Below are 23776 nucleotides of genomic sequence, written 5' to 3'. Positions count from 1 at the left end.
GAGGACAGGGCTGGAGGAATCACTGGCTGTGGGAGGAGTACACGAGCTGGTGTTGGGTCTGCTAGAACACATCAGGAAACAGTGACTGCTGGTATAGCTGTCCAGGCTGTAAAACAAGACTCTGTGGGTATCCCTACCTTGTCACATATTTACAGGCAGAAATCGCAAATCATTTATACACAGTGATGCAGTGAAGTAAATCCTATAAAATGCTGTTGTTTGAGAATGTTGTAGAGTTTTGGGTAAATTCACCAGAATAGGCTGGAAGAAGGAAACCAGCCCCTTGCTGTCCTGCCCTTCAGGGGATGAGGCTCAATCTCAGTACGTTTTTTCCATCAGAGGGTGGTCAATGGAACAATTGCACAAAGTGTTGATCAGGAAAAGGATGTGGGAGCTTAAGTGGAAAAGCTGATGCTATCGTGCTAATGGCAGAGAGCAGCAGGAAGGATGGCAAACAGGATACTCACCACGCTCAGAGGAAAGAGCTCGGAGCGATGCTGGGGCTGCAGGGCTGGAGTCAGCCAGGGTCCATTCTGTGAGCTGAGACAAGCTGGACCAGAAAGCAGAATGTTCCTGATCTTACACTCCTCTGCTGGGAACAAGGGCTCCTTGCTGATTCTTTTGGGGAAAAGTGAACAACTGTTAGGCACCATCCCAAAGCTGGTGGAAAAACCAACTGGAGAAAAACTTATAGTTTCTTTGGAGGCTTGGAAATGAGAGCAGTGAGAAGCTGAAAAAAGGTGTGGGGGATACTCTTGGCAGGACTTCCTTGCATCCAGAGTGTAATTGTGAGAGCAAGGAAATGGCTTTTAGTTGTTTTTGTGAGGAGTGTCTCACAGGGAAGGGATCCCCTGTGGAATAAGGAGCAGTTAGTGTATGTGGGACAGTTACCAACTGTGTGCCAGGAAAGGGTGTTTGGGTAAGGAGCACCGGCTGTGTTTACTTCTGAAATTGCCTGTGTTGTAGTGTTTTGAAAAAAGGTGTTTAAAAAGTTACTATCTCAGCTGGGCAGAGTATGCTGGTCCAAAGGCAGGTGTGTCACCCCAGGTGGGCTCTGGTCCCCTTCCCATATTGTGAGGGCTGGCAGGTGATGTTGCAACATTGAAGAGAAACTGGGTGGTGGAGTCAAGGTGGGTAACTTCCCCTAAAATCAGCCCAGAGGTGTGAATTGGAATTAACTCCAGACCCCTCCTGTTTGCCTTTGGAGCTGGATATTCCAAAGTGTGTTCCTTGGTGTGTTGCTGTATTGCAGTAACATTTGTGTGTGTGTGTAGCCTCATTTACAAATACTTTGCATCTGGGTTTGCCCACCCTCCTCATGTGCTGACAGTTTTATACTGATAAGATAGTGGCTATTAATTAGTTTATTTTAAAAGCAGCCATGTGCTTGTCATTCCTTGTTGGGTCAAAATGCTCTGAAGTCATCCATTCCTCAGCTTGGTGTTTTAATTAAAAAGACCCTTAAAAGAGGGTGGTTCTGTCTCCAGCTATTGCAATCATGGCAAGTGTTAGTGCTGCAGAATGTGGATCACTCGCCCAGAGCATCCTCCTCCCTGGCCTCACATCTATTAGCAAGTGTAAACTAATGAACAAAGAGCTGGTGGTGGTCACAATATCCAGTGTAAGGGCTCCTCAAAACTGCTGTAGGCTGACATGGAGAGATTGCAAAAGACTGCAGCCCCTGACCTCAATAGAGGCTTCAAAGGAAACTCCTGGAAAGTTTTTGCTGCCCAAAAAGGAAATTCTTCTGGTAATGTAGCACATTAATAGCCAAAACTACACCAAGGCTTCTGCTGGCTGGGTGAAACTGGTTTCACTTGTGAATGCTGTTCTGTAAAATCTTTTCTTTTTCCACTTATAAAAAAAAATAAAAGACTTGAGGCATATATGATGAAGGGATATCAGCTTACTCAGGCAACCACCTGCAGCGACCCAGCTGGGCGAGGGGAGCAAGAGCCACACAGTGCCTGTGATCCTGATCCTGGGATGCTGAAATCCCAGCTCCCAGGGAGAGAGAGGACAAGAGCATGTAGTGGCAGGACAAGAGAGAAATGGCTCCACGCTGAAAGAGAGTAAGTTAAGGTTAGGTATTAGAGAGAAATTCTTGGCTGTGAGGGTGTTGAAGCCTTGGAACAGGTTGCCCAGGGAAGTTGTGGCTGCCCCATCCCTGGAAGTGTTCAAAGCCAGGCTGGATGGGACTCTGAGTAATCTGGTCTAGTGGAAAGTTGGTTGGATGGCAGGAGGGTTGGAATTAGATGATATTTAAGATCTTTTCCAACCCAAACCATTCCATGATTCTGTGATTCTATGAAGGCCCTGCCTCAAACAGAATGCTGGGATAATCAGCAGCTGCTCAGGCACCCACATTTGCTGTGAGTCTGGCCCTGGGACAGGAGCAGAGCAGCCGTTCCAGGAGCCCGGGTAGGAGGTGACAGTGCGATCCAAGCCCCAGGGCTGCTCCTGTGCACAGGACACCGCGGCTGTGCCGGAGCTCCGGCGCTTTCCCTCTCCGGAGACAAGCGGAGCTGCCGGTGCCGGGCTGTGCTTCGCCGCACACCGGGTCGCTCCGTTTGCCCCAGCACCGTTCGCCTCTTGTCAGGCTGGAGCGCTGGAGGCAGAGCCGCTCTCTGCCTGTGCGCTGGACCGTGCTCTGCCGGCCGTCATTGCCGAGCCCGGGAGCCGCCGCTGCCGAGATGCTGAACGCTGAGAGAGGGGAGACGGGGGCAGCTCATCCGGCCAGTGCAGTTTGTGTCTAATTAAGTTGAAAACTGTCATCCTGTCTCTCTTCCTGCCTGCAGCCAGCCCGAGGCCTCGGCCAGGAGCCGTGGGCAGATGACCCTCATCGCCACGGCTGCCCCGTGGTGCAGGGCCAGAAGCTCCCATCATTTTTCCAATTTTTTTTTTTTTTTTTTTTGTTTGCAGATATTTGAGGTTTCCTATGAGCTGCAAGCCCCAGCACAGGGAATGGAAGGTGACGAGCACCTGGTGCTCTCCCACATCCCAAAGGCAATGTCCGTGGGACAAAGCTCGGGTATGACCGCCGGCTGTCAGCAGCTCCCTTCGGCTGCCCAGCGCCGCTTTCCTGGGAAGGAAAGTGGCTCAGTGACACTTGTGTGTATATGAGAGGAAGATGGAAAAGGGCCCAGCACCAGGTAGGGAAATTTCTGCACATCAGACTGGGCTGGAAAACCACTTGGAGGCCAGTTCAGGAAGCTCAAGGTGGGAGCAAACACTTCCTCATCTCCTTTACACACCTCGGGGGAACTTGGGAGGATGTGCTCTCCTGTCCAGAAGGTGGAGGGACAAGGGGCAGGTAGAAAGAAAACTTAAAGAACCGAATTTCCTGGGTTTTAGGAATTTAACCCTTAATGCTCTCCAATCTTGGATTTTGTTTGCAAATCAAAAATGGGGAAAGATTTTGGTAACCCTATAATATCACCAACAGTTTGTTAAAAGACTAATTGCCAAGTAGCTTATGCATGTGGGACCATTAGTAATTCTGTAGCTATGCAAATTAAAACAGTGATGTATGATTTATAGCTTTAATAATGTTCTGAAGGCTCTTAAATTTTAATCACTTGCAACATCCTTTTTAATATTCAATTACTTTATTAACTAATTAGGTCACTTGCTGAAAAAGCACATAAGGCTGGTGCTATTTTAATATCAGCCGAACATCACAAAATACCTTTGAAATGGTGTAAATGGTTTATTTATTTTAAATAGATCATTAAGATGCTGTAATTAATAAATCAATTACAGAAAAAAAGACAAGAAATTGATAGATGCCAAATCACAATAGTACTGGCTTCTCTGCTTACTTTTTAAATGATATGTTGAACTTGGTGAACGTGGCAACTGCAGCACCTTCCTGGATAATTCGTATTCAGCTGAAGGGATAAGGTTGGAGATATGCTTGGTTCATTATAGATGCTTTTTGTATGGATTTAGCTTTCTGATTGATAACAGCTCCACAAATGACCTTGAAAAGTGAAAGTACTTAAAAGGACAGCCCTCCTTTTCCTCCTGCTCTTTTGTCTGCCTCAAAAAAGATAAAACCGTGGTATCTGAGAGTGCTGCTGCTGCTGGGCTGGAAGGGAGAGCTCCGGGGAGGGCAGTGGGCAGCTCTCACTGACCAACCTGCTCCCCTCACCAGGGGCAGTGCAGCAGAGATGCAAGGAGAGAAATTTCCAGCCCTGCAGAAGCCAGCTCGGCTCTAGTGCAGAGGTTTACACCTCCCCTTTACACCAAATCTTGAAGTAAAACTTCAAGTCTCAGAAGTTAAACTTGTCACCAGTGCGGCTGCAACTCTGAAAGAGACTGAGTAATCCACTGTCTTAAAACTAAGGGTAAGACAAACACTGTTCTAGGAATTAAGTCAATCTTATTAACAGATTTTGGTTTAAATTATATTGATGTGATGATACAAAGTGCAAATTTTCTCTCTTGAGAAGCTGCTAGTAAGATCTGCAGTAATTATAGAGCACTCATCTTCCCATTTTAACTTCTCTTGCTTCCATTTTCTTGTAACAAAAACCTGTAAATCCGTGGGCAAAAAGCTTCATGTTACAATTTCTGCTAAACTGAAGGCTGCCCTTTACAATTGAGCTGCAAAGAAAACACCAAATTTCCAGATCTCAATTTATAGAGTTTCCTGGGAACTGAAACATACGTAAGTCTGGCTCTAAAGCAGAGTCCAGGTGAGGTACCAGACTGTTACTCCAGGACCCCAAACCCAAAAATAAATGCTGCTCCTGCCCCCATCCCAGGGGCGCCTGCAGCCCAGCTCTGCTGCAGCTGACAGTGCCCTATTCCAGCAGTGGGGCTTGAGCTGAAATAATGGATTTTCTCCTAGGAAAATGCCACCTTGGTACCATTCCTCACTGCTGCGAGAGGCCACTGCATGGGGTGACCATCCCTTGAAAGGAAGGACACACTGGACTACCATAGGCTGTGCAGAAGGGATAGAGAACCCTAAAATAAATCCATCTCACATCTTATGGGAACTGCCACAGGAAACAAAGGCACAGAACAACTGTAAGGTACCAAATGTGGTACAGATCGGGACAACATATGAGCTTCCCTCCTTGGAACAAGTGCAGATACAACTCTTGAGGGGTCAGAGATACCTGTACAGTCCCATGAGGTCGCTGTCACTGTTTTAAGGGGATTTATTTCACCCTACAACAATGCTGTTGTACAACACTGCTCAGGGGCTGTTCTGAGCCTCCTTACAAAGCCCCAGGTCTCAGTCAAATAGGTGCATTTTTATCACATTCCTGTAACTTCTCCCCAGTCATTTATTCACGTGAGTGATTCCTGCATCGCTCCAATAAGCGTGGGAATCCCTACATCCTCCTCTGTCAGACCCAAAAAGACACAACTGCTGGAGTGGCAAATAAAAGGCCACAAACCCAAGTGGTACCAGGAGAAATGAGGAGGTGAAAGGCAGTAGCAGCCACCCGCAGAGCTCGGCCCAGCCCTGTCCCTGCCCTGGCGCTGGAGCCGCTTTTTCCGCCTTCGCCGCGGAGCCGCCGTTAACCTCCCTGGCTCGATTCAATGTGACAGTGACACTTCACAGCACATTGCATCCAATCTCATTTGAAGCTGACAAAGATTGTTTCTGTTTTATATCTATTGGTTTATTAATGGCCTACAGCCTCTTAAGCAGATGCATATTCATTAGATAGCCAGCTGTTAGGAGGTTCCCAGATGTCGAAAGTAGCTCTGTCTTGGTATACATTCTTTTTTTCCCTTCTCATGAAAGAAAGTAATTGTAGCTCGATTAAAGAACCAGTTAATTACTGAGCCAGTACCTTATGGCACGATTTAAGAAAAAAAAAAATTGGAAATTTGTGAGGAGTAAAGACATTTTTAAAAACAGAGATGAGCTGAGCCTTCACTGTGTTACACACACAGGATTTATGTGGTAGAGACTGGATTACTCCACATAAAGAACCCCCAGCTGCATCCAGGGATACACTGAGTTCTGCAAAGGCACCTTTCTTCATTTTCCCCATTCTGAAGGTTTTCTCTTACCTCTTATCATTCCTTAGGTGAATAGTGGCTGCAGAAACACATAAAAAATGAAAATGAGACACATCTCAGTTTTTAAAGGTCATTTTACACGGAGAAGAAAAATTCCTCAGCATCCCAGCTAGATAAAACTGTGACCAGATCATTGAACAAGCTGTAGAGATTGACTTACAAATTCCAGGGGCCATCCTTCTGAGTCTCACAACATTAACCCAGCTCACCGAGATGTCTTTGCAACTTCTTTCCTCAATGCTCTAAAAGCAGCTCCCAGAAGCAGGGCTACCACCACCACCACCACCACAACCACCACCACCTCCAGGAAGTCCTTTGCTCATGGAAATGCTTTAAACATTAAAGTCAACTCCAAGTCCATGGGATCTGGGCAAAAAAGGTTCCTGGGGATTGTGGTTTTTAGCTAACTGCACACAGCAACAGCCCCACTCTGTCCCAAGAAGGAGCTGCATTTCCATCACCAGGACAGGAAGAACACTTTGAAACCCTGAAACAATTGGAAACCTGAAACAATTCTAAATTTTAGTCAGTGACACCTTGGAATAAAACTTGTGAGGAAGGAAAAAAATTAAAAGCAAAAATGCCCCCAGCATTAAAAGCCTTAATCAGAAGGCAGCGATGACACTATAAAATGTCATCTGCTGTGAGCGTGTTTACAGTCGAGCACAGAGGAACATGGAGGCAATTTTGTAGAGTGACTCCTGGAGCAAAGGCCTCTGAGAATAAAAGTGTCTTTAGATATTTGTTATCCTGTTATAGCTGGTATCACCTTGAGTATACAATGCCTGCCTGCATTATGTAAACACTTCATTGATAAATCCCTCCCCCACCTCCCCTAAGCTGTGTCAGACTGTTCTTAGCTGACAGATAGAGCTGAAACAGATGCTGCTATAAATACCCTTGTTTAGCTGCTTTGAATATAATTTCTTTTGTAGAACATGGTGGATGCTCTAGTTATCACTGAACTTGCACCTGTGCTGGAATTTATTACTCCTTTGTACACATCAAGATGCATTTTTTTAATGATTCTATAAAAAAACCCACAGAGTTGGGTTCTGCTGCTCTTTTCTCCCTTTCTGAAGTAGAGACAACCTTTACAAAGGATTGCCCTCATTTTAACTGAACTCTTTTAAAGTTTAGAAGCTACAGAATCCAGAGGTGGTAGAAGTTTAACTCTCAGGGCCAAACACACAGGTAATTTATAGAATCATGTAATTCTATATATTGAATTCTATGTTTCTGTATACAGACATACAATACCCAGTCAGCCAAACCCTTCTGGAGAGCTCACAGGTACAGCTGGACCTGGCTTCAAAAATGAAGAAAGCAGTTGTACTAACACAGCAGCATGATTTTGGTTATATTTGAGTTCTTTAATGCTTCTTTAATTCTTTAAGGTGGTAACTGGTGGATCTGTCCCCATTCACTCAGTAGCTCATTTGTATTTTCACCTGGAAAGGAAATTTCTAGTTTAAAGATATTTTGCTCATACCTGAAATGTCAGAAAGGGAAACATTTTATGGTATTTATCTTAAGTTCAATACTGTTTTAAGCAAATACCCATTTTATATTCAGTCTTTAAATAAAGATATAAACAACATTCTGCTAAGCACTGCTACCTGTGATCCATGTGCTTGAACTGGGGAGAAAACTTCCAGGATCTCATCACTGCAGAAAAAGATGCACAGGGAATGCACCCAGCCCATGTTCTGAAGGAATCTTTCCAGGGTTTCTTTCTGATGTTTATTTTGGTTTGAAGGACTTTGTTGTCACCCACCTGCAGAGATCTGGCTGGCTGACAGAGCTGCTCCTCACACTCCACACACGCTGCTCTGTGAGGAGGATATTGATTCATGGGATAAACAGAGATCACCCCTATGGCTGTTCCCTGAGCCAGGGCACCCTTCACTAAGGTGGAATTGGCACAAGCACAAAGACCCACCCCAAAGTGACCAGGCTTTCCCCTAGTTACTCCAACCCCTGACAAATCTGCTCTCTTATCACCAGTGACAGCTAGAAGCAAAACCAAGGGTTGCTCTGAGGAGATGTGAACAACCTGAACAGGGACATGGTCCTTCAACTCAAAGCTGACTGTTGCCCTGGCCAAAGCCTCCTTAGGACAGCATGAGGAACAGACTCATCCTACTCATCCCAAAAGCTTCCAAGGAGGATTGAGAAGCACTGCACCCTTTGGGACAGGGTAACATCTCTGACTCCAGCTTCAGCTTTCCTCAGCCCTGGAAGGAGCTTCCTTCCCACCACAATTCTGCATACATTGAACCAGTCTGAGCCTTCCCATCTGCTCCAACGAGAGGGTTTGAAGATGATTATTCCAAAGAAGTGTAAAGGTTTCAGAACAGGAACCAGAGCCATCTCTCCTACTCAGCCGTTGAAGGCTGCCTTGATTACTTTGATGTAACAACACTTGAAAGCTCCTATTCTTTGAAACTAATTTAAACACATTGAATTGTTGAAAGATTAAAAACCGCAGTCAGCTAATTACACTCACTCTCATCTCTTATTCAGCAAATGAATCACTTTTCATTACCACTTAGCTGAAGTACATGAATTTCTGCCTAATTAGAAATGTTGTAGATGGAGCATTAGCAAGGCTGGAGCGGGTCAGGATATCTTGCCTGCTTCATTTTTAATTCCTAACGGTAGAGCCAGATAGGAAAGGCTTCAGATAAGAAGTCATTAAACAATTTTAAATTATTTATAAAAATTACTTTGCCCAAATTATAATTATTTTTTTTTCCCAAATGCTCTCATAAACGTCAAATGGAATGAAAGGAAAAGCAGCCCAACATTGATTTTAATGAACATTTTAATGTTATGTATAACAGAACATTATGAATACAATGGAAACAAAGTTTTATCAATTTAATAATAAAAAAGAAATCCAACATAAGAAAAGGGAGGCAATAATTTCATACCTATAGTATAGTGCTTATTCTTAACAATATTCCCAGCTTGTGAATATAACAATGTCTTTGTGTTCCAGATTCTAAAATCTTGATTCATGTGAACTTAAATGCAGAATTACAGAAGGAAAAACAAAACTCCCCAAAACCTTAATTCATTCTTTTGCTTTCAGTAAATCGGTAAAATCTTTGACTGCTACAGGTCTCCTTTATTAATATATATATATTTTTTACTCCTCTATTGGATTCCACAGCTGCTAATGCCTTATTTACACAAAAGAATCACCAAGTGTTGTATAAAAGTCAGGATCCAACGCCATTGGATTAAGTTAGGTTCTAGATTTACATCACTGAAGTGTGATTCACCTGCTGCTGATGCCCTAAACCAGTGGCTCCTTAGGGACATCTGTGCTACAAAGGATGCCAAGTGCCACTGGAAAAGAACTCCAAGGAAGTGCATTCCCTGGAGTTTTCTGAAAGGAAACCTTCCAGCAGTCTTGGATAAAGCTTCTCCCAGACTTGCAAGGGATATCTGTTGTAACATTAGAAGCACGTTAAGACCCCAAAAATCCGTTGATCACCAAATTGCTGAGAGAGGATTTTTACAATAAAAATTTGGATAATACAGCAGTGTGGCTGGAACATTAGCAAAAGTATATATACATTCCAGGTCCCCTTGAATTAGCCATAGTCACATATGTAAGCCATTTTTGGACAAAAATATATATTCTTATAAAAAACTGATCATAGTACTTGAGTGACTTCACAATTGTGGACTCAGTGGTAGTAAAAGGAATGATCCAATTATGACAAAGCGATCAGGGAGAGGGGGAAAAGAAAGTCAAAGCTCTTCAAGAAAAAAGAAAAGTATAAAATTAGATTCAAACATTTTTACCCAGTCCCCAATCCAGTCTTCCATCAAGTCTCAAAGTTAAAATTGGTTCTTCTACGTAGGAAAGGTTTTTTGATGGTCTTAATACAAATTATTTTGCAAAATCATCCAACACATTCCTTAGAAGAATCTCTGACCTCTCCAGAATTTGAACACTAGTTATTTCAACACTTAGAAAATAGCTTTTGGTTTTTTATGTAGACACCTCAACTGATAAAGAAAAAAAAAAAAAAAAAGTATTGATCAGTGTTTCCCATCCCTTCCCCAGCTATATTTGTGCAGCTAAAAATCCTTCATTCGGTCTGCCCATTTATTTTATTTTAATCTCATTTTCTTTATTTATTTTACAATCTTTATTTGCTAAAATTGGCAAAATTTGCAAAGGCATCTTGCTTGGGTTGTACAGTCCCAGGAGTCAGAGAGGTCATAGCCATGTTGGGTACCCCCATTCCTATTGTGCCCATTCCCGTGGCCGGCACTCCCATGTTCATGCCCATCATTCCCTGGTTCATCATGGGCGTGGGGGCCATGGAGGCCACGCCCATGGCCCCCGACATCACCCCGGGCACGGCCAGCCCCATGGGCCCCGCCAGCAGCGCGGTGCTCTGGGGTCGCACGGCCATCATGCTGGGCTGAGGGCTGAGGTTCACAGCTGCAAAGTTCTGCGTGATGACATTCATCGGTTGTTGCATATCTGCGGCGGAGAAAGAGCACAAAAGTCACCGAGTGGAACCTGCTCATACTGAAGGAGCTCGTGCATTTTAAGAAACTCGTGTGGTCAGTGCTGTGAACACAGGTAAGATGGCCAGGCCTGCAGCTATTTCCTGATTTGGACATCAGGAGGAATTTCTCTACTGGCACCAGAAGGGGCTGCCCAGGGACGTCTGCAGTCCCCATCCCTGGAGGTGTCCAAGGAAGGACTGGACGTGGCACTCAGGGCTCTGGGCTGGGTGACAAGGTGGACATGGGTCACAGGTTGGACTCAGCAATCCCTGAGGTCTTTTCCAACCCTATTGATTCTATGACTCTATTCACCTTCTTTCCCTGTTTTCTGCACAAAGACTCAGAGAACTTCTATTCAAGGTATGAATATCATTTTATACCAATAAATATTCTAGAGAAGTTCTAAAGATTAGGAAGCCCAAAGTCAAGATACAGCAATGGCCAAGCTCTACAGCAGAACCTGCACAGACACAGCCTCCTAACACACCAATCTCCATTTAAAGAGCATCACTTGTTCACAATGTCACAGTGGTTTACGAAACAGGTGTGACTAAAGGAAGGAAAACAGTAATGGACAGAAGCCTTGGATTTCAGGGACAGCCTGTGGAGCACAGACAGGGCTCAGTGTACAAAACAGTGCAGTGATCACTTACTCTGTTGCTGCATCATGGTATTAAGTGATGGCTGTTGGGGTTTGGAAGGCTGCATCCCAGGTACTAAATTGTCCAAACTGATATTTACACTGGGATCTGACCAAGTTGAGGGTAGAGTTTTGCTTGCATTTTTCTGGACCATCTCTGTCCTTGCATTATAAAGTGAGTTAGGCTTCGGCATCATTGGGTTCATGCTTTGCAGAGGCTAAAAAAGAAAAGTTTGTTGGGATTCACTTGAAATAATTTACTGGTAGGAAACAGGACTAAACAACAAGTACTTAGCTTTCCACAGAAGATAATAAAAACCCACAAAGTGAAGAAGTTTAGCTCTTCCAAAGCAGGGCTGCCAAGTGCTGTTCCACAGTTAGATTGGAAGAGTATTTGTAAGCAGAGGTCAAGTCCCACATCAGTGTGGAGTGACAGTGACCAGCAGCAGCCAAGGCTTGAACTCAAACATGCTGATTCTTTTCTCCTAATACCAAGGTGATTCATTACAGTTTCCAAACCACTTTCCACTCACTGCAGCAGGCACTTCTGTCTTTTGGAGAACACACCAGTCCTCACCTCCACCCACGTGAGCTGGAAACCAGTAATATTCTATGGAGAATGGCTCTACACTACCAAACTCAACTTCTCCAAAAGATCAGCCACACCTTCTAGAGCAATGAAGCCTATCTTCAAGAGAGACTTCTCTGTTTAGGAGGCAATTGAAACATTTTTGACAAAATGCTGATCACATCTGAGTGATTAGGTCTAATGCATTCCAGGAGAGGAACGGATTCATTTTCAAAGCTGGGATTAAGAAGAAGGTCATTAGCAAACTGTAGCAACAGCAGCATACCTGTGACCTGGACATGGGTAAACTGACACCCACGGAATTGGAACTCATCATGGAGAAATTCATGCTTTGTGAGGAGGTCATGGTTGTCTGAGAGGGTCCCATCAAATCAAAAAGATCCATAGAATTGGAAGCAGCTGGAGGCTGGCCCGGAGCTGGCTGTGAGGCACTGAAGAGCTCTAGAGCTGGCTGCTGTGCCGTGCTGCTGAAGAGCTCTCCAGACGAAGCACTGGTACAAGGAGAAGCTTGGTTGAAGGCACTCCAGTCACCAAAGTCTCCATTTCCACTTGTTGCTGTACCTGAAGGAAAGGCAACAGTGTGGGAGGAAGGAAGACAGAGAAGAAAGACTTAGAGAAATGCACTGAACAAATGCCATACTCCATGAACTGAAACAAATGAGAGCTGATCTGTGCCCATCCAGATTAACATCTGCAGGTAGAACCTCCATCTGGACATCATTCCCTCTCATGAATATTCCAACAATTTTAACAAGGTACGAAAGGAAATATGAAACACTCGTACACAAAGTAGAAGATGTTTGATAAGATGTCACCTGTGGATGCCAGGCAAGCAGGGACAGGTTTGCTTCAGTTGAAGTACAACTGGAAGATAACTTAGGGTAGACTGGAGACTACAGCCAGAACACTGAGAACTCGGATAATATTTATCAACCTTTCATCTTGGCATTCTGGTATTTACAGAGAGAGCAGTTGTCAGGAACAAGCAACTGGATAAAGCAAACTCCATCATGATAAAGACAACTACATCCAAATTTGGCTGAACACAACTGTAGCTTTTTGTATGAAACCGTGCTGAGGGGAATAAAACCCAGAACTTAGAAAGCAGGTTGCCAGGGAAAGCTTATTTGAGGTGATAAGGAATAAGCACTTGCCATCCATGAAGTGCTCATGTAAAACACATTAGGTTTTTAAAATTTGATTCCTGAACTAATGCCTTGATTTGAAGCAGAAATTCAATCTTGGATCAATCATGTCTCTCAGCAGCAGCTTAGCTGAACTCTTGAAGTTCATCACTTAAACACTGTTCCATGTCAATAGATGAGGTTTTTGGAGACAAGTGTTTAAATCAGAACACAGAACTGAGAGTTCTCTCTGTATTTCTCTGTGAATGCAGAGCCAACAGCACGAGCTGTTTGTAGACACCTGCAAGGGCACCTCTTCAGCATCAGAGATGTGACACAAACCAGTGAACTGAGAGCGTGTCAAACCTTGGAGTCAAACAGGAGGAGATGTTCCCTCCCTCAAAACACATGTTTCCCTATTATCAGGGAAAGTGTTGATTCACAGCAGTGATGGAGAAAGAAAAGCTTAAAACAGCATTTGAACAAGATGCTGAATATAAAGCAACACCATTTTAACAGCTCCCAGGCTACACTGTGAATCACACTCTGAGCTTGGGCCACTGGCCAGCTCAGCTTTTTGAGTCTCTCACTGATTCACTTTTGGTACTTCAGCTACATCACAAAAAACAGCACTGCCATAGGAAAAGAACTTTGAGTGCTGGTGAACTTCTAAATCATTTCTTGGATGTCTTTAGCTGAACAAAGACTCAAACAAGTAGAGCTGGGGCAGATGAATCCAGTGCCAGTTTCTATTTCCTGCCCTATGCAAAGGCTGCTTCCATAATGTATTCCACCCACTCATGGGTAACTGCAGCAGACTTTTAACTTTGTGTAAATATTTATCAACATACACCTTCAACCTTTAGTCATCTCTCTTTACCAACACATTACAATTTAAAGAATAGTAGAAGAGTAAATTTGTTCACAAAATCCAAGTATTGCCAGCAATTTCAGTGCATGAAATGGGCTAATATTCATTAGCTCAGGGCCTCACTAGAACATTTGCTTTGATCTTCCTCACAAAGAGGCACTATATTAGAATGTTTCAATTAGTATTACATATTAAAAATTAAAACCTACTTTAAATATTCTTGATAGATAAGTAAATGCTGAGTGTGCTCCTTCTGTGTTCAGACCTGTGCACTGAGCACCAATAATGGAAGTGGGGGTAAAAGGGAGACGGTTTTGCCCCTTCCATAGGACTTCAAAGATGATTAATCAAGAAGGAAAAGATTTCTAGAGGGGCTTACACTGTTCAGGAATGATTAATCATTTCACAGGACTCCATGTCCCTTGCATAATGGTGATTGGAATAGATTAATCATGTTAATGCAGATAAAGGATTGTATCAATTTAGACTGTATTAACACAGGAGTTATTTGCATAGTAGGCAGCTTTGTGTTTGCAAAACAACTTGGGTTTGACTGTGAAAGTCTGTTAAAAACCAGAGCAGTTCTTTCCTACCAATAAACTGAAGGTCTATTAACTAAGCCAGGCCCAACAGAGCCTTCTCAACGCAGCAAAATTAAGGAGGAGATGTAAACATGCTGACTAAAAGCTGGCTCACAGGTAAATTTGCTACTTGGCTTCTTTGCTGTTCTTTTCTCATTTTGTACTTGATCCTGCACCCTGTCTGAAAAGCCCCTGTCACAAACAACAGTCCTGCTCAAATTAACTTCACACAAAGGACAACCAGCCAGCTCTCCCCACTCCAGGGCTGTCTGCAGCCCTGCAGGATCTCACAAACATTCCACCAAAGGAAAATGGATTGCTTTAGCTGGTTTCCAAGCATATTTTATTGATTTCCAGTCCAATTTTAAGGGAAACCTTTTCAGATGGTGGCCATGTCTCCTGACAAGCTTGTCTGTCTGCAGGTAAAATGTCTGCACATGCACTGAGCCAGGCTGCATCTTCCTTCCTCCCAGAGCACTTGTGGTCCAGTTAAACACACACAGCTTACCCTGGAAAGGGAAGGGACTTTCAATAATGCCACGTGGCATCTGTTGCCCTCCCTTCCACCCTTCAACAGCACTGCAATCCCTAAATCAATCCTACCTTGAGACGATGGGAAACTCGCTGAAGCAGCAGGTGAACTAAAATCAGCAAATCCTCCAAATGGGTCACTTGATCCACCTAGGAACAGAGGGAAGCCAAAAGTTGTTACAGGACTGTGCAAAGATCCACTGTAACAACTGCATGTGGGATTTATGAAGAAAAGTAGTTCTGCACTTGACACGATGGATTTATTGATTCTGTTGCCTAAGTCAGCTCTGTTTTCCTGTTCATCCCCACACTATGTTTATACAAGCCTAAGTAACAATAAACTGGATTATTTCCAACTGCCTTGCAGATCTTGCAGCTTTGTTTTCCATGGGAAGAACCAAAACATGCAAGTTTTTGTCACCTCTAAAATAAATTCAGAGATATTAAAAAGATTAACAAGTTTTTAACTAGGGAGGGATGCTACCAGTTTGGCACTTTGTAAAATTAAAAATTTGGAAGTATAATATAAAAAGGCCAAACATTCTTATTGTATAAAAGTTAATTTATTATGCTTCCTCTGAAAATTACATGTCACCTTATATTTAGTTTTTGTGTTACCTAAAGCATGAATGATTCTGCAATGATCTTGAATTAGGATTTCAAGGACAGAGCTTGCATTTGTGTTCATTATTTTTGTAAGTTTACTTCCTTTCTACAGCAAGAATATTAAGTTTTCCAGCTAGACATTTGTATAGAGCACATAAATTATTAACTTCTGAATACAGCATGGTAACAATTTTTCACTAAAAAGATATGGCCAAGGTATAAAAGCAGATGATTTAAGAACCATATTGTAAAGTCAATTTTTAAAATAAACTCAGAAGAGTTACAAAAATCACCTAGTGATGGTTGGTACTTCTTTTAAGCAGGGATTCCACTGACCAGAGGAAGCCAAGAAGTTGACCTTATTTGTTTGTCCTCAAAGATTTCACCTCCAAGCTGTCCCACCCTCAGAAGAAGCTGCAGCAGTTCAATTATTTTGCTTTTAGTGTTCTGCGTACATTATATAGGTTACATCACAGCTGCTTAGCCTGCAGTGCTTAGGAAGCAGCCAGGTGGGACTGGAACATCTGTGCTGCACTCAAACACCACCAGGGACAGCTTCCAACATCTGGTGCCATTTCGGAATTGTCTTATCGCTGCAAGACATTCTGCCCCATCTGCTACTCTCAACTGGGTTAATTAAACCAGAACCATCTCCTTTTTAATAAATGGCCAGCAGTAATAAAAGGAACCATTCACTTCCTAATACATGTGTACTTGTATTTCTTTTTAATGTTATTTTACTGTAGACATTGCCAGGAAGGCAACTGTTCTTCCAAGGGGAAATGTCTTCTTGCTGAGTGCGTAGTACAGGATATAAAATACGAGCAGAGGATGCAAGGGTGGTCTCTGAATTTTCAGACATAGCACCACAGAAACTCTTTTAACACCTTTTTATAGGGAAACAACTTTACACCATGTTAAGAAATTTCTTCAACACAAATTGTGATCTAATAAGCAACTCATGTGTGTGTTTATACACAAGTTTTATTCTGACATCCCAGAATGAAAAAGGGACAGTGAAATATCAAACTAAAAACCCTATCTGATCCTGTTTATCCTGTCTACTGCAATGAACATTTCCAAGTAATTTTTTCCCCACAAATGTGCTTACAGAGTTCAGAGCAGGTTAATGGTTTGAAAGTTTATATGCTGAATGAGCAACACAGATGACACAGTTCTGACCACATGCTCGAAGGAAAGAATAAAAATCAATGCTCCCTGCTACACCCATTATCCTTGGGCTGCCTGACAGTGCCTAGGGATTAATTTAATTTTAAAAACAGAACAAGGTTCAAACCCAAAAGAAACCCTTAACATCTTCAGTCCAGTTTAACTTTTTCTCCCCATCTCTTGCCTGTTTTCAAGTGAAAATGAGTTTCAGAGAGAGGTGACAGAGATTAAGCTGGATGCAGTAACTCTCTAAAGAAAGGTTAAGGAACCTCAGCTCAGTAACACCAAAAAGTCCTCCCAGCAGGTCTAACCAGGGATTTTACATCTTCTCTTTTATGGCAACCAAGCACCCCTTCACATACAAACTGTGGTGCTCCAGTAAAGAGTAACACTGGGCCCTATCAACCCTTTCACATCTCTGCACCTGGAAATACACAGATAAGCAAACCCTAAGTTCCCTGAATTCACATCACTTCCCTGCCAGTTCTTTCACAGGACACATCAAAGGCTGCATTTGACCCTTTCCCTCTGCCTTGCCTGACACTGGGAATGTTCCCACACCCTGTGCTGCAAGGAGCAGTGGTCATAACAAGTGACCTGCACCTGAAGGACAGCGCTAATCTTCTCAACATGAGCAAACCTCAAAGATTCCCATAAGAGATCTGTCACTACAGATGAACCCTTTCCATCTGCCTGCTCAGGTCAGCAGAGGTCATTTAACAGGACCAGCTGGTAATGTGCCTCTTCTCAGCACCATTTCTAAATGCTGCTTTGGAAAAAGGAGAAAAAAAAATTCAAATAAAAGAAAAAAGGTTGACTACAGCAACGAGCCAAACTGATGAAAGATTTAAATACACTGTAATATAGAAGCTGCCACAGTTCTGTTTGAAATATGGGCAGATTCACTTTGAAATGAAACATCTATTCTCAACGAGATCCTATTTTTATAAAAATAAAAGCATACACACTGTATAAAGAAAACAAAAAAGGTTCCAATCTCTTCTGCCATAAGAACTGGATAGAAAATTCAGTATTGACTTGGGATAGTGGTGCTGATCCAGGATCTTAAACTTTCATGGAACTGTGGTAACTGGTGTACAATCAACACCTTTTACATGAAATTAAAAAAATAGAAAACTGAACAAAATGAAGGTGTTCCTTAAATTTATGCATTTGTGCATAAAAACAGACACATGAAATGAGTTGTATTGCTTAATCCCTAGGAATTAACTCATTTCAGAACAGACATGAAACACTGTCTAGTTTCCCAAAAATAAAAGCGAGCAAAGTTTTACAGATCTACTCAAAATAATAAAGAAAGGATTAAGACGGATGTCTGATACTAAATTACCATGACAGTTTCCCCTGCAGTAGAGTTTTGATACATTTTATAGTGAATTAAACACCTACAGAGGTAGGGCAGTGATGAAAGGAATCACACAGCCAGAAATGTCACGGTACTGGCTTTGGTCACACAGGACAATCAAATCCCTGGTGTGACCCTACAACAGCCCCAGGAGTGGTGTAGCTTCAGTTAGGGGTGAGCACAATCAGTCCTTACAGACACCTGAGTGCAGCCCCTGGGTCACACTCGTGGCCTCCAGCCACTCTGAACTTGCTGCAGCCTCTGTCATTGCACCTTGTCTTTAAAAAAGCCCAGCAGAGCCTTGGCTCAGTGAGCCACACACAGCCCTCTGCAGTGGTAGCACCATCCTGGCCATCAGGGGACATTCCTCATTTGCAATGGGAGAGTCTCTGACAGGTTTCTCTCTAGGAAATACTCACACTCCTTTGATAATCAAAGTGGTCTCATGTTACAACTCACTTTCTCCCAACTGTGCCATCACACCACAAGTGCACACAAGTTCTTTTTCTATTCCATGCCACCACAAACCCACTGATACCAGGAGCCTGTAAGCACAATACTCTAAATTTCAAATCTTAGATTTTGAAAAGCAAAGCACCAATCCTCTAAATTTCTACGAATCCCATAGGAATACACTGAAATTTAACACAGTCCTAAAAAGAATCTGCACTTTGTGCATAAGGGTAAATCCATGTTAAGAATAACAGATTTGATACACATTTAGAGGGTAAAGGATGTGTTTTAAAATGAGTAATTTCACTTTTAGATAGATATTTCTTTTTGGTTCTAGGGTTTGGATCAACCAAGTGCCAAGAGAAAATCAGACAAAGAAACAAGTTTGCCATATACCTCAGATGAAAGCTTCCATGAAGATTATCTATCTCCACCTGCCCAGTCTTTGAACTGCACTATGAGATTTGCTTGAATATGAATGGATTGCAGTTGCTTTTAGAGTTAATTATAAATAACTGCCTTACATACACAGCTTCTGACAGACTGAACTAGCAGTTAATCTTCATGCTCCTAACACTTATTAGTCCCATACAATAGCACACACAGTATCTCACTACAAAGGGTAGCCTTCTTTCTAGGCAGTTTTACATTTTTTCAAGTATCTATATTTTATCAACTTGATAAATTCTAGCAACAAACAAGCTTCTCCTCAGAACTGGAGTAGACTCCAAACCTACCTGTGGAAGCTGGCTGGCTGGTTCCATCAAACAACAGGTCAACCAGGTCATTAGAGGACTTGCTGCCAGAGGGCACAGCAGCCTGGAGAAGAAATTACACCAGATCTCAACACATCATGTCATTAATCAAATGACATTAAGAAGTTTTCTGGGATTTTGAAGGATTTTGTTTGCTTTTGTTCTGAAGAAAGATTTGTCTTTAAAGCCAACAATCATGTGGCTAAATGCGAAATAAAATACTGAAAAGCTAAAGCTTGTAGTTTTTTACAAATGAAGAATTTGGTAAGTCTTCAGTAAATGTACAGCTTCATAGAATCTTTAACACTACATGCCAAAATTCTCTTTGCTGTCCTGAAGAGAGCAAAACATGCTAATGACTATATTTAAAAAAAAATCTTCACCTTGAAGTGATCACATTAATTACAATTATACTGCTCCACAGACTGTGGTAAGTCCAACTAAACATTTTTGATAAAACAGCTCCCTTGAAGGCTGCATCACAAAACGTACCCTAAATCAGAAATTGTCTTAGAGGACAGAAGAAAACAGCTTCCAAAATGATGTGCTGTCCTGCTGTCTCACCTTTGTCGTAGGCTGTGCAGGATGAGCAGCAGAGTTCTGTTCTGGACTTGCTTTATCTCCTGTGTAATGAGCTGCTGCTCCCAAGTCAATGGTTTTTGAAGGATTTGCTGAGCGTTTCTGTCTGATGGTGGTAATTTCTGTAGCTTGTGCAATATGAATGTGTTTTGTTGTCACAGTCTCCTCTTCATCTTTAAATTCAGCTTTGGGAGATTTGCCTCTTCTTGATTTTTCCTCATCACTGTCACTAGAAAGACAAAAGCGATAGCACAGCATTCGTGACAGACTTCTCAGTTCCTTGAGCAGAAATCTTGCTTAGGCTACAAGAGTTTTGGTTACTGCAGTTTCTTGTAGCAACAGTTCATGATAAAATTGCTGCTTTTTTCTACATTTGAGAGAGGAACTGTTTCACCCTTACATAACCCATCATACCACACAGCACTGCACCTGTTGTACAGAAACAGTGGAGAAAAGCAGGTTATTTTGTTAAACATGAACTGCAAGTCCATGACAGAGGGTAATAGGAAATCAGTGTTTAAACCCAGTACATTGAATTACCTTCTGACAGGAACTCCCCCACACATTATGCAACACTTCAGCAATAGAGTTAAGTTGGCAGGTGTGCTCAGTACTTACAGCAAGAGACAGAAAGCAATGAACCACATTCTGTACTGTCTTTTGGGGTTGAACAACTCCATTTATATTTCAGCTCATTTCCTTTTCCAGGGAAACAGGCTTTCATATTCTTTAAGATGTTTGTGGGAAAAGAATGCTTACAGAATTATGCAATGCAATGTTACCATTATCAGAGCATGCACGGTTGTTCTTAAAATGTGAAAGAATAAAAATATCACCCTTTTAGGCAAAAACTTTTTAGATTTCACTGCACACTATTTGATTAATTTGTTACATTTTCTACTTTTGTATTTTAAGTCTTTCACAAAGAAAGTAATTGGCCCCCACCACCAGTCATGTTGCCTGTTACCATCAGGATTTGTACATAACAGTGAGAATTGCTGTAGAGAAAGCTTAAATACATTGGAACGTATTTTGAAATCGTAATTCCCTTAGCAACAGAGTTGAAAGTGGAAGGGTTTTATATTTTAATAATGCATTAGAATACTAAAACTGAAAAATTTAAGAAAGGCTGTCCCTTTGTCAGAAGGAATGTGACAGTAACTGCAATATACTCTGGGGGGGAGCCTTTGTTCTCTGCTAACAATGGTGGCTTTTTGGGAACGCGTTGCATGTGCCATTTCCTCTGTGCATGTTACCTGCTCACCACTGGGGATGGCTCAGTTCAGTAACATCACTCAACACAAATGCTCACTCTCTTCTGCAATTCTTTCACTGTTAAAAAGATAAATTTCATGGCTGCTGACCAACCAGCAGCTCCTGGCCAGCCTTTCACAGATAAGGGAGCTCAAATGGCATCATTTAACTTTATTTTTCCAAAGCACTTGAACCCTGCTGTGCGAGCACAGCCCTGCTGCCCCACCTGTGTGCACAAACCCCCAGAGGGGACCACAGCCACGCTTCCATCAGGATTTTAACAGGAGCCCCAGAGCAGAGGGAACTGCACATCATCATGGTGTATACAGGGCATTTAGCCCAAAAGCCCTGGAGGATGCTGCTGGAAGCATCCAAAACCAGGATAACACAACTGAGGCTCAGTCTCTCCATGTATTGTATTTAATACCTGCAATGCATTTCTTGTCCACTCTACAGAGTCCAAAAATGCTCTGTGGGATGAGGAAACAAGTGACAAGCAAAGTCTGATTGATACAGAACTGCCACAGATCAATCTCACTAATGCAAGAATGGAAAAAGTCAGTCTTTGGTGATATACAGCAAAATAAATGACTAAAGGCTCTGAGGAAAGAAATTAAACATATATGCCAGAAAGGAGAATAAATATTACAAGACTCAATTTTCTATGACAACCTGTACTGCTTCCAAACTCTCTCAGGAGATCCACTTTTTATTTTTCTTTAATGGTCACATTAACAACAACAAAAAAAGTACAGATATTAATGCTCACTCTAAGTGTGTTTACTGTGCTCAGTAAAATTGCAGTGCTTCATCTGAGAATTGCAGAGAGAGCTTAAAATTACAGCTATATACCAAATAATTAAAAAACTTCTGCAAAGAAGGTATATAATTACAACTTTGAGAAATCAAAGTATGGACACATTCTTTTCCTTTGCCTAAAGTTTTTTGTAGTGAGGTTTTTTTTTTTAACAACCTTTTAAGAAAACAAAAACAGTTTACTGAGAGTTTAAGTATATTTAAATTACACCCCAATATAAAAGGCATTCTTTAGAGACAAGTTGCTTTTAAACACAGCTGTTGCCTCCTTTCAGAGGAGTAGTGGAAGCTTTGCTTCCTTTCTGTTGTTACCTTCATCAACCTGAGTACTAGAGTAACAAGGACTAAGAGTTTTAAGATTCTCACGGAAAAAATGCAGTGTTTCAGAACCACTTCTGTGTGTCTGCAGGTAACTCAGAAACAAGAATTTCAGTGTGCAGTGCTGGACTCAGGACAGCAGCTGGTTTATTCACCTAAGAACTAACAAGCACTAAGAAAGAAAACCAGAGGCTTTCCCTCCCCATGGGGTATTGCCTGTGGTTTTCACTACTTGCACAGGGATATATTACTGGAAAAAAAGAATCCATTTCCCCCATAATACTGTTAGAATTCATCTAAAGAAAAAAAGAAAAAAAAAAAAAAAGAAAAGAAAGCAGCAGACTTGGCTTCTCCAAAGCTCACTGTGTAAAGCAGTTGCACTGAAATCTACTGTGCACTCAACATTTTGTATCATTTATTTCTCTGGTAAAGTTCTTACTTCCTTCAAGCATTTTTTTCCAGCTATGGAAACCACTGGCTTTGCAAGTAAAGTCCAGAGGTCTGGTAAAGTTCTTCTGGTGTGTAAAGACCATGGCTTCCAAATTTTATTTGCCATAGGTAAGATGTGTAAGACACATTTATTCTTTGTGCTTCAAGGCTTTTATTGGCTTTACAGTACTCAAGCAATAATGGTTTATAAAGTTATTAAGACAGAAACAATAGAACATAACAGCACGTTTGCCAGCTGAGTGAGTATCACCATTTAGTCACTTTTCCAAATGAAATGGCAACTTAATTGTTATTATATGGCAGCAGGCTACAAATAAGCCAGTACATTTTTGGCACTTTTTTCTACAAAAAACTTGCTGAAGTGTGAAAACACCAATGCAGAGATTTGATGAGGCATTTAGAAAAGAATGTTATTTTGAGCCTAAGTTATATGATAATTAAAATTTCATGCCACCTTCAGTTTCAGTATTTAAATATAGGATTTTGCTAATAGAGCATGCAGAAAGGCATGTATTTACAGTATCTTTAAAGATAAATACAGACATTCTATAACCTTCAGTTCAATCTTCTTAGATCCTCTGATGGCTTCTGTAGAAATAAAACTCTTCATTCAAACCCTTGGATAAAATCTTTTCCATGGTATTTGATCCCCATGTCAAGAGAAGAGAAAAATAAATTCCAGGCTGGGATTTGAAGGAATGTTAGAGAAGCTGAAATGCTGCAGCCCCGATTGCTTCTTACAGCAGAATAACCTGCAGGCACTAAACTGCCTTTCCTCATGTATGTCCCAAAAATTCCTCCTTTTATTCTGAGCCCTAAATTTATCACTTTTAGAATTTTTGAGACAAATACCCCACCTGACATAGACCAAAAAAATAGGGGAAAAATCAAACAGAGGAGACAAGGGTTACAAGAGCAAAGCAAAACCAAAAAACGTAATACTAGCCAGAGAAAAATAGCAGTGTAACTTGGGGTAGGGATGTACAGTGGAGAAGTCATCAAAATAAAGTGCTTCTATTTTCTTTTCTATTGCTAAAGACTAGACTTCAGAAAGGACTGTCTACACCACCAAAAAATATAAGACTT

The 23776-nt window shown here is 41.9% G+C and overlaps 1 protein-coding gene across 1 annotated transcript in view; it reads right to left on the bottom strand.

Annotated features, from left to right (window-relative positions):
• Window positions 1–10113: 10113 nt before the first annotated feature.
• The window catches only part of CLINT1 (clathrin interactor 1), a 45826-nt gene continuing 32163 nt past the window's right edge, over window positions 10114–23776 (bottom strand). The window contains exons 7-12 of the mRNA XM_015641996.3: window positions 19838–20081; window positions 19256–19337; window positions 14996–15073; window positions 12082–12377; window positions 11241–11445; window positions 10114–10558 (exon numbers count right to left, since the gene is read on the bottom strand). Coding sequence (XP_015497482.1) covers window positions 10218–10558; window positions 11241–11445; window positions 12082–12377; window positions 14996–15073; window positions 19256–19337; window positions 19838–20081 — 1246 coding nt within the window. The 3' untranslated portion in view covers window positions 10114–10217. The remainder of the gene's footprint in view (window positions 10559–11240; window positions 11446–12081; window positions 12378–14995; window positions 15074–19255; window positions 19338–19837; window positions 20082–23776) is intronic.

This window comes from Parus major, chromosome 13 (assembly GCF_001522545.3).
Source record: "Parus major isolate Abel chromosome 13, Parus_major1.1, whole genome shotgun sequence".
NCBI classification, from domain to species: domain Eukaryota; kingdom Metazoa; phylum Chordata; class Aves; order Passeriformes; family Paridae; genus Parus; species Parus major.
This window is presented reverse-complemented; position numbering and strand designations above follow the sequence as displayed.